Genomic DNA, 11252 nt, shown 5'->3' with positions numbered 1-11252 from the left:
CTCTGGTCTTCCCCCAGCTCTTGGTTATGGTTCCAAACATACTGAGAAATAATGTGCCGTAGGGTTCTTATCTGATGCATCTCTGGGTCTCTCCTGCTCTGCACCTCTGAGTCCCATCCTGCCATTTCTCATCATAACAACAGGGTATAGAATAGAAGTTAGGAGTCCAGATTTTGGAGTCACACAGCTGAGACCTACTCTTGGCTCCTTTCTAGCAAGATAACCATGACCAAGTTAGGTTTGCACAACTGTTTCGTCATCTGTAAAATGGGTGATTATCGTGCCTGCCTCCTAGAAATTAAAGGGCTTATCTTGCTCAAAGCACAGAGTATAATACCTGGCATAGATTGACAAATCTCTTGCAAGCCCAGGCCCAGAAGGAACTGCACCCAACCCAAAGCCCCCCTTGTGGCTTCTTGGGTATGATGTGCGTGCTAGCTGGAAGGAGGGAAGTGTTCCCGGACACCCCGGGGCCTAGAGGCAACCCAGCGAGAGTGGAGGAGCGAAGCTAAAGACAAGGTCTTCGAATCTAGTCAATTGTAGCATTTTCCCTCAGCCTCCCTGCTAACGTACACCCCCTCCTCCGACTCTCTAGTATTTTCCTTCTCTCCTTCCCGCCCCCGCTTCTAATTCTGCAGCTACCAGGTGGGAAGACGGGTCTCGGGGTGACGGGCGTGGGGGTGGGGGAGCAGGTGGATAGTCCCGGCCCAAGATGGGGAAAGGCGCCTCCCGCGCAGTACAAAGGCTCCGGCTTGCGGTGGGGGAGGGGGCGCCCGTGTCGCTAGGAGAACCCGGAAGTCCCCAGAAATGAGGGCGGGGTCTGAGGGAGCCTGAACTGGGGGATGGGTCTCACAGATACCGGGGAGTCCCCGAACCAGTGAAGATGCGCTAGGGAGTTCCTGAGACGGAGTGTGGGCGGAGCTTCCCAGGGCCTGGGGGCGGGGCTATGGAGGGGCGTGGTCTCCCACGAAGGGGCGGAGCTCTGTTGACTAGGGCTAAGCTTCGCCGCAAGAGGCGGAGCTTCAGGTGGGGCGGGGCTTTAAGGGGGCGGGGCATCGGGACAAGGGGCGGAGTGTGGAGCTTCGCGCTCGCCCCCTCCCCCGGCCCCGGGTGTCCCCGTGACGAGGCAGCGCGGAGCCGCCGCGGGCCGGGCCCATCCCGCCGCAGCGGCCCCGGGGCCGAGCAGGGGCGAGGCGCGGAGGGAGCGGCGCCGAGTGGGGCCGGGAGCGCGGCCAGGTGAGACCGCCGGGGCGGAGGGGGCGGGGGCTGCGCCGGGCGGGCCCCGGCGGGCGCGGGGGGCGTGTTTGCGTGTCTGAGGGTGGCAGGGGGAGTGGGTCCGAGGGCTGGCGCAGGGGGTTGTTTGCGCGCTCGCGGGTCCCGAGTGGGCTCTGCGCCCGTCCGGGCACTGCCCGCGGGGTTCGGGGTGTGCGGGACTGTGTGCGTGCGCGCGCGTGTTTGTGGCGAGGGGCCGCCGGGTGTGTATCTGCGTATGCGCTGGGCCGTAATTGTGCCTGCCCCGGGCGCGGGGCGCGGGGCTCGGGGCTCGGGGCGCGGGCCTGCCCCGGCGCAGTCCCTCCTGCGCGGGGATGTTTTCCAAACAGGCTTCCTGCGGAGACTGGCTCTGCTGCAGCCCCAGCCGGAGGGGGGAGCGCCGCCCCCACAGGCCTCCAGAGACCCGGGCGGCCCTGGGACTGCAGACAGACACCTGAGGGAGGGAGGGGGCGCGCACCCGGGAGGGGTCCAGAGGCCCGCCCGCCCGGCGAAGCCAAGATGGGGAGACTGAGGCAGATGGATGGGGAGGAGAAGGTGGCCAGACAGGATGACATGAGGAGGAGGGTGGGAAGAGAGACGGGCGAAAAGGACAGCCCCGGGAGGACAGAGAGTCATTGAGGAAAAAGACAGACAGAGGCCTAGACCTGCAAGGGACTAAATGATTAAGATAGATAGATTCCAAGAGCCCAACGGAAGGGTTACTCTGACGCCCCGGAGCCAAGAGCCAAACCCAGGAACTGAGTCTAAGATGAGGAATAAGGGCCCTCTAACTCTTGAGGTGTCTCTCTTCCAAGCACATCCCAGACTCTGGGGTCCTAGCCAAAAAGAAGCCTCTGGCCACCCCAAGTTGGTCTACCCCTCTGGCCCTACCAGATATCCCGACCCTCTGATTGTGGGGCCCTTTCCTCTTGTTTCCATCCCACCCATTTCCCTTCCCTGGTATCCCAGCAACCCCGGGGCAGTTTAAAGGAGACAGAGGTGGAGTGGTTGCCATAGCAACAGAGGTGGTGAAAGGTCACTCTGGCCTTTGCCTAGGTGGTCCTGGCAGCAGGCCTGAGCTGGCATTGAAGGGGTTGGGATGAGAGGTTGCAAAATTCTTTTTCTCCTCTCCCACTCTGCCCAGAATGGTGCTAGAAGGAAACCCTGAAGTGGGGTCTCCCCGAACCTCAGACCTCGGGCACCCAGGGAGCCAGGACTCTTGTGTCCTCTCTTCTCCTGGTGAAGATGCGCAGCCAGGCGAGGAGCCCATCAAGTATGGCGAACTCATCGTCCTGGGGTGAGCGACCCTGGCCCAGGTGGGGCAGGGCACCAGGCATCCCCCAGGGCAACCAGATCAAGGGCCCCAGCTCTCCCCACATATGACCTTCTGCTGTTTGTCCCTCCTCACCTCCCCAACTGAGAGAGTTGACCAAATCCACCTCAATTCCTTTTATTTTATCTTCCCATTTTTAATAAATTACTGAGAAAACTCCGACTGCCCACCTAAGTTTCTGATCAGAAATAAAGTAGCACCATCTGCCTTTCATAAAGCACCTAGCATATGTAGTCTGGGGTGAAGAACTTTGGTTCTCCAGCAAAAATACTTGGTTCAAATCCTGCCTCTGCAAGTAGCTTAACTTCCCTGTGCCTCCATTTTCCCACCTTACAAATAGGGATGATAATAATACCTCAGAGGGTTTTTGGAGGAATGAATGAGGTGATTTCTGTAAAGCACGTAGAACGGTGCCTGGCACATATCAAGTGTTCTGGGAGGCAGGCTTGTGCCAAGCCCTTTCATGGACATTATTTCATTTCAATCTTCACAAAGATGCTGTGAGGAAGGAGGTGAGGAAACCGAGGCTCAGAGAGGGGAAGTGACTGGTCCAAGGGCACACAGCTGGTAAGTGGCAGGGCTGGGATTCGGACCCAGGTCTTTCTTACTCCAGGTCTAGTGCACATTCACTAAGCCACAGCTGACCCTCACGCTACAGATGAGAACCGAGGCCAGGAGAGAGGAAGCGATGTGAGTTGGTGGTCCGTGGGTAAACTTCATCCCTTCCTGGTCTCTGCCTGACCGGGATCCCTGCACCACCCGCTTAACTCCACCCCCAGGCACAAATCCCTCTTCTGCCTCCTCCATCCACACCTTTTGGCCTCTCTCTCTGCCATCTGCCCCGAAGAAAATATTTGAGAAGCTATGCTGTCATTATGATTACTTAGAAATAATAGGGGCTGTTATACATGTACACGCCATGTGCTTTTCCCCTAATAATCATAGTTAACGTTTATCAAGGGCCTGCTGTAGATCTGTCACACTCTGTGCCGGACATTTTTTAAATGCTTGATGTCATTTAGTTCTCGCAATGAACCTGTGAGGTAGGTCCTGATTAATTAGCACCATTTTACAGAGGTCATGTGATAAGTGGAAGAGCCAGAATTTAAGCGAGGCCCACCTGAGCCTCAAGCCCATGTCCTGAACTGGCCCACACCCCATAGGTGGGAAGATTTTACAAGGGCAAAAGTGATCCCCCTCTCAGGGATGCTTGCATGATAGGAGCAGCTGCTTGGTGTCCCAAAGGAAGGGCAGGCTTTCCAGTTGAGGGTGAGGCCACTGATGGGGGGAGAGTGCAGACCTAAGGGTATAGGCCCTCTTGACAGCTGTTTGTTCTCTGTAGAGCAGTGAAGCCCCACACTGGTTATAGAGCCACTCGGAGAGCACATTGAAAATACTCATTGACAGGCCTGTCCGAAACCTACAGAATCAGAATCTCCATGGGTAGAGCCAGGAAATCTGTAGTTTAACGAGCTCATGAGAAGACTCTGATTTAAGTGGGCCTTATCTGTATTTGGCAGCTCTTCATCCTAGGACGGCCTGCTCTAAATCCTTCCATGGCTCCCTAGTCTTCCAGAAAAAAGTCCAGGCTCTTAAGCTTGGTGTTCAGGGCCCTTCCAGCAGCTTCATCTTCCTCTACTGCAGTTTATCACCCAAATCGCCACTCCCTGATCTCACCAAACCCTGCCAGTCTCATGACCTTTGCTTGGGGTGAGCCTTCCCTCGGGAAGGGCCTCTGCAAGAAAGGCCGGAGTCAGACGACCCAAGTTCAAATCTCTGACTTTTTCACTTACTAGCCTGGGACCTCAGGCAGGTCATTTTACCTCCCTGAGCCTCAATTTTTCTCATTTGTAAAATGGGAAGAAAGGTACTTGCCTGGCAGGACATTGCACAGATTCCATTAGGTAATTAATAACGTGAAGCACCGGGAACACGGGAGGCTCCAGTACATGGCAGTGACCAAGACTGTGACTCACCCCATCTTTGCCTTCCACAATCACCCCCTCTGGATAAGAGCTGGAAGGAAGGTAGAAATTTGACATGTTATGGATATATGGAGGTGGTGGCATTGTGGGTCTGTCTTTTCTTTCTTTCTTCCTTCCTTCCTTCCTTCCTTCCTTCCTTCCTTCCTTCCTTCCTTCCTTCTTTTCTTAAAGTTGGTTTATTTATTTTGAGAGATATATACAGAGAGCATGAGCAGGGGAGGGGCAGAGAGAAAAGGAGAAAGAGAGATAGAGAGAGAGAGAGAGAGAGAGAGAGAGAGAGAATCCCAAGCAGGCCCTGCACTGTCAGCACAGAGCCCAACACAGGGCTCGAACTCATGAACAGTGAGATCATGACCTGAGCTGAAACCAAGAGTCAGATGCTTAACCAACTGAGCCACCCAGGTGCCCCTCTGTTTTTTCTTTCATTCTGGTTTCCAGTCATACTTGTGGTGTAACAAGTGACAGCTTGCTATAGAGGTGAATCCTTTCTAGTTCTTCAAAGCCCAGCTTCCTCTTCTAGAAACCTGATCTGAGGCCAGAATTCCCTTCTCCTGCCTCTGGGCCTATGGCACGGTTGGTACTCAGGTTCCTTGAAAAGCTCAGGACCCCCACTCCCCTGCCACTGAGGACACAGAACTGACCTGCGGTGTGCCCCCGATGCCACCCCACCGCCCAGCATCTGGCCACACATGGCTCAGGCATCCAGGAAGCACTGGTTAATTGAATGCAAAGTCTTTTGTAGCTACTCTGCCCCTCACCCTACTTCCCAAAGGCACTGATTTCATATAGTAGGGAGGGTCTTCTAGTCTCAGATGCTTCTAGTGTGTGTTTGTTACTGTAGAATCTGCCCAGAAGTTAGCAGTTCTTCCAAACCTCTCAAGGGCTCACTTTCTTTTTTTTTTTCTCTCTCTCTCTCCCTTCAATTCCTTCTTTTTAACCCTCCACATCCACAGCTACAATGGGTGTCTGGCAAGTGGGGACAAGGGCCGCCGGAGAAGCCGCCTGGCACTGAGCCGCCGGCCCCATGCCAACGGAGTGAAGCCAGACGTCATGCACCACATCTCGACACCGCTCGTCTCCAAGGCAAGCAGCCTGTCCCAGTAGACCTGGACAAAAGTCCTGTGCTCCCTGCCCAGATCCCAGGTCCTCAGCCTTCCCAGTGCTGCCTGCCCACAGGCCTGCTGGAGCAGGGGAGCCCTCTGTGTCTTCTGGGGCTACCAGGGAAGTGGTGCCGAGAGGGGATCCCCTGCAGTGTACCGCACTTTACAGTTTGCAGAATGTTTCTTTGATGACCAGATCCCAGCCATTGAATGGAAATGATCAGCATCATTTAGAGGCAGCCAAGGCTCAGAGAAGGGATGTGACAGTCACACAGCAATGGCAAAGGAAAGCCTTTGGCTTCAGAGGATTTGGGTTAAGATACAAGCTCTCCTGTTTCCATCTGTGTGACTTTTGGCCAGTTTCTTCTCTCCCTGAGCTGCGGTTCCCTCAGCCATAAGATGGGAATAATAACCAGGCCTCCCTCTTGGGGTGGCTGTAGGGATCAGATAAGGCAACCTGAGTATAGTGCCAGTCGCACAGGACATCCTCTGCGAGGGTAGGACTGCCCCTTCCCTGGGATTGGCCAGTGGGCGTTGGGTTCCAACTTGTGGCTCAGAGGCTCGCACTTCTCTTGGCCACATGCCCTGGGAAGTGACTTCTCCTTTTTCCCCACCAGGCACTGAGTAACCGTGGCCAGCACAGCATCTCGTACACACTGTCCCGGAGCCACTCGGTCATAGTTGAATACACACATGACAGTGACACAGACATGTTCCAGGTATGCTCAGGCCCCTCTGTAAGCCTCTTGGCCACGGAGCCACCGGGCTTCAACATCCAGCACTGCAGGCATTCCAGGGTGACCCCGGAGGACTGAAGGCCGTGGTGAGGGTGTTTTGGGGGGGGGGAACTCAGTGTAATCAACTACTCTTCAGATGAGGAAGCAGGATGTCCTATGAGGCCTTTGACTTCCTGGAGTCACACAGCAAATCAGTGGCTGTATCAAAATTTAAAACTCAAGACCAGACTCCCAGGCCACGGGAGGCCATACAGCTTAAGAGTTCAGAGTGAGGTGCGACAGTCATACTACCTGGGTCAGATCTCAGCTCCATCACTTACTAGCTGGGTAACTTTGGGCACGAGTCGCTTAGACTCTCTGGGCCTCTGTTTCCTCATCTGTACAGTGGGGCCCACAGTATACCCACCCCATGGAATTATTGGGAAGATTAGCTGAGATATGGCACATGAAGGGCTTAGCACGGTATCTAGTAAATTTAAAAAATTCACTATGTGCTGCTAATGTTTGAGCACTCCCAGACCGTGGCTGTCACGTTTTCACTGGTCAATTAAAAAAAAATAAACTCATTTTTACTGAGTGGGGGAGACAGAGAAGCCCCAGATCCTAGCCATTGGATTTGGAGACCCCAGCTGAGAGCCCAGAGTGCTTAGGGAGTCGGGGTGGTACTCCCCCCTCCTCGTTGTTTGGTGACCCCACAGGCGGAACCCTGGGGTAGGAAGCCTGTGGGATTGAGCCGTGCACAGTATCCCTGTGCTCGCCCTCCTCTTCCTCACAGATCGGCCGTTCCACCGAGAACATGATCGACTTTGTGGTAACGGACACATCGCCTGGAGGAGGGGCCGCCGAGGGCCCCTCTGCCCAGAGCACCATCTCCCGCTATGCCTGCCGCATCCTCTGTGACCGCCGGCCGCCCTATACTGCCCGCATCTATGCTGCTGGCTTTGATGCCTCCAGCAACATCTTCCTTGGAGTGAGTGAGCCCCCCCGCCTAGGCAGGGACCGGCACTTTATCTGAGAGTGAGCAGAGGAGTAGGGTGGGGAGGGTCAGTGTCCTGGGGTGATGGACCAGTGGGCAGTCATCATAACCGTGACCTATGCTGGCAGTGGCAATGTCACTTAAAACATGAGCACAGTGAGACTCCAGGACTTCAGGTGATGCCCCCGGCCATGCAGCGCCCATTCCAGTCCTCTCTGGGCTCCCTCTGACTGCGAGGGTATTGGGGCAGCATCCCGGGATCGCGGCCTGCTGGGGGCCACTCGGGGATATGATCTGATCCCACATGTGGTCCCAGGAGCGGGCAGCCAAGTGGCGGACCCCCGACGGCCTGATGGACGGCTTAACCACCAATGGGGTCCTGGTGATGCACCCAGCAGGCGGCTTCTCTGAGGACTCGGCCCCGGGTGTCTGGAGGGAGATATCAGTCTGTGGGAATGTGTACACTCTGAGGGACAGCCGCTCGGCACAGCAGCGAGGGAAGCTGGTAGGTGGCCTGCTCCATCCTCCCCGCCCCCGACTCCTTCCCAGGCCCTTCCCCCTGATCTCCAGCCCTCCTACACAAGGGAGCTCCAACAGGTTCCATTTGGGGATCATGCCCCACTTGCCCCACAGAGAGGACCAGACCAGTGGCTCCAAAATGTAGCCCACATACTGCTGGAGGTCTATGGGGTGAGGCGCGATAGAGCACACATAAATGCACTGTGCAGTAGAAAGTGGCCTTAGGGATGCCGACAGCTTAAAACATCCCAGCCTCCTGTGAGGATGACACTTGGCCCATGTGTGAGCAGTTTATACCGAAAGTGTTGGCAGTTTGCAACGTGTCTCTCACGTTCGGATGGATTTAGCTTTATTATCCTCTACTAGCGGGAAAGGGCCCTTGGAGTAGTTCTCACGGAGGTGACAGTGAATGCTCCACGTGGCACAGATCAGAGAACTAACATTAGGAGCTGGGACAGAGTCCTAGAGAGAGGCAGGGGCCTGCCCATGGTCACATGGCTAATCTCCTTAAATAGGCCTTTCCGAGCTCTTCCAGGGCTCGAGCACACCCAGCAAACAGATGCACAATCTCAGGGAAGAGCATGGCTTCTCTTTCCAGAGTACCAATTCTACGGGGAGATTTGGAGAAACATTATCTTTAAAATCGGTGCGTGTGAATATTTCACTGGCACACACTTGTTGAGTACCTACTGTGTTCCAGGCACTGTTCCAGATGTTTACATTGATTGATTCATGGGAACCACTTGAGATAATGGGACGCAGACTCCATCTCGAGGATAAGGAAATTAAGACACAGAGAGGATGAGTTACTTGACCGGGGATGCAAAGTCAGTAAACAGTGAAGCCAGGAATCACACCCAGGCACGCTAGTTCTAGAATCATTGCTTTTAACCACAGCCACTGGGACAGCTGCCTTGGGCTAAGCCCCCCAGTGTTTCTCAGATAGAAGGGTTTTCCCACTTCTGCCCTTAGGGGAGACCCTGGGAACAACCTTGTTTTGGTCAAGCTCTCCTGATTTGACAGATAAAGTGACCGAGGCCCATGTCACACTGTGAGGGACAGTGCATGCCTGGGAGCACTGACTTGCTCTCCCACATGGGTTCTCAGGCCTCCTGGCTCCTCTGCCCCAGCCCACCCCACTGGCCCAGGGTGTTCTCTCCAGGGAGGTTCAGTGGGATGGATAGGTGGCTTGGCTGGGGTGACGGCTGCCCAATGGCCAGGAGTTCGGGGGCCTCTTGAGCAGTAAGGCCCTTCTGCTGTCTCTGGCAGGTGGAAAACGAGTCTAATGTGCTGCAGGACGGCTCCCTCATTGACCTGTGTGGGGCCACGCTGCTATGGCGCACGCCAGCAGGGCTGCTGAGGGCACCCACGCTGAAGCAGCTAGAGGCCCAGCGGCAGGAAGCGAACGCAGCACGGCCCCAGTGCCCCGTGGGCCTCAGCACCCTGGCCTTCCCCAGTCCGGCCCGTGGCCGCACAGCACCCGACAAGCAGCAGCCCTGGGTCTACGTCCGTTGTGGCCACGTCCACGGCTACCATGGCTGGGGCTGCAGGAGAGAGCGGGGCCCCCAGGAGCGCGAGTGTCCTCTCTGTCGCCTCGTGGGACCCTATGTCCCCCTATGGCTCGGCCAGGAGGCCGGCCTCTGTCTGGACCCTGGACCACCCAGCCATGCCTTTGCACCCTGCGGCCATGTCTGCTCTGAGAAGACTGCCCGCTACTGGGCCCAGACACCACTGCCCCATGGCACCCATGCTTTCCATGCTGCCTGCCCCTTTTGTGGGGCCTGGCTCACCGGCGAGCATGGCTGCGTCCGCCTCATTTTCCAGGGGCCACTGGACTAGGCTCTTCCAGGGCCCTGGATGCCGTGCCCACCTGCCCACCTAGGTCCCCCACCTTCTGCAGCCCAGAGGGAGCTCTGCATGTGGGACTCTACCTGCTGGCACATAGCCACACCGGATGGACGTGTTGGATGGGCTGTGCTCCTCCCTCTTATCTCTGGTCCCCCAAACCCCTACCCCAGTCATAATGATGGGGCCCTCAGCACCAGCTCTGTCCCGGGCTTTCCTACATCATGCCGCCTACACTGTGTCCCTGGGGGAGTGAAGGGGCCGTGGGCCCCTGACCCCCAGCTTAGGCTGGCTGTGCCCCGAGCCTGCCGACCCAGCTCCAGATATACTCACCCTGCTGCCGCCCTGGGTTCCTCTATAAACCTTGCTGCTCAGCTGCCCTCGCAAATCCCGCGTGTCCAGCATGAGTGCAGTGCCGCCAGCCCCTGCGTGAGTGATGGGTGGGCAGCAGGCTGGGACTGGCATCTGCTGATACCCACTGTGGGCTGGACCACTATGCCAAGTGGGCTCTGGGGACAGACACAATCAGACTTGGTTCGCTGCCCGGTGGAATTCACAGTCTAGTGGACGACAGACCAAATTACTGAATGACAGCACAGTTTCCTGTGTGCCAGGATCAGAGAATGGCCAAAGGCTGTGGAGCAGGTCTCACTAGAAGGCGGGAGGGTGAGGGGGGCTCGGGTGGGAACTCCCCACAGGAAGGGGAGTGTGCTGTGGGCAGGAGGGAGGCTGAGCACAGGCTCAGGTAGGAGGAAGCAGAGAACTGAGCGAGCGGTTGAGTGTCTGGGGCAGTGGCAACAGGGGGCAGAAAGGAGGCCGGAGCAAGAGGTTGGGGCTGTGCTGATGGGGAAGATGCCGGATGGAGGCTTTGGGACCTCATTTGTGGACAGTCAGGAGCAGGGGGAAGAGAGGGGACTCTCACAGTGCGCTGGCTGACAGAAGGGCTGGTATTGCCAAGTGCCCACCATGCCCCTTGCTGTGCTGCTGCTGATAATAACTTTGTTAATGGAGCATTAACTAGGAGGTTTTGCTATTTGATCCTCATAGCAACCCAGGGAGGAAGGTGTTACCATTTCTATCTAAGATTCTGAGATTAAGGCACATGTGCCAAGTCATACAGCTAGAAAAGATTCAAATCCTGGCCTTAGCCCGCCCTCCTCTCCATCACACTGTGCTGCTTTCCTTGAACAGGGGTGGGAGAAGTTGGGAGGGCCGCTCAGGTAACTGGAACAGCATTGCAAAGGTGTGGCAGGAAAAGTGCTTGGTGACAGAGGAGCCAGGTCTGGAGGGATGAGGAATGAGGGGTGTGGATGTTGGGCTGGGGCCTGGTGGCCCTTGGTTGCCATGAAGACCAAGTCTAAACTGGACCCCCACTCATCCTAAGTGTCACTTCTTCCTGAGAGCCAGGGCAGCCTCAGTGTGCTGCTGGGGTTGCTTCCAGACCATTCCTGGGGGCAGCAACCTCGGGAGACAGGTAGGTGGAAGTTCTGGAGATCCAAAAACCTG

General features: G+C 56.3%; 1 protein-coding gene across 2 annotated transcripts; it reads left to right on the top strand.

Annotated features, from left to right (window-relative positions):
- Positions 1-1064: 1064 nt before the first annotated feature.
- Positions 1065-10120, top strand: PELI3 (pellino E3 ubiquitin protein ligase family member 3). Of its 2 annotated transcripts, XM_027045881.2 has the most exons (8): positions 1065-1236; positions 2396-2548; positions 3080-3151; positions 5523-5652; positions 6287-6388; positions 7182-7376; positions 7699-7887; positions 9171-10120. In XM_027045881.2, exons 2-8 carry the CDS (start codon positions 2397-2399, stop codon positions 9738-9740), a joined length of 1410 nt encoding a protein of 469 aa, XP_026901682.1. In that variant the 5' UTR covers positions 1065-1236; position 2396; the 3' UTR covers positions 9741-10120. The 2 variants fall into 2 exon arrangements, with proteins under 2 accessions (XP_026901682.1, XP_026901683.1); XM_027045882.2 differs by lacking the exon at positions 3080-3151.
- The last annotated feature ends 1132 nt before the right edge of the window (positions 10121-11252 follow it).

Source organism: Acinonyx jubatus, chromosome D1 (genome assembly GCF_027475565.1).
Source record: "Acinonyx jubatus isolate Ajub_Pintada_27869175 chromosome D1, VMU_Ajub_asm_v1.0, whole genome shotgun sequence".
Taxonomy (NCBI): Eukaryota; Metazoa; Chordata; class Mammalia; order Carnivora; family Felidae; genus Acinonyx; species Acinonyx jubatus.
The sequence above is the reverse complement of the archived record's forward strand: the minus strand, read 5'-3'. Positions and strand labels throughout refer to the sequence as shown.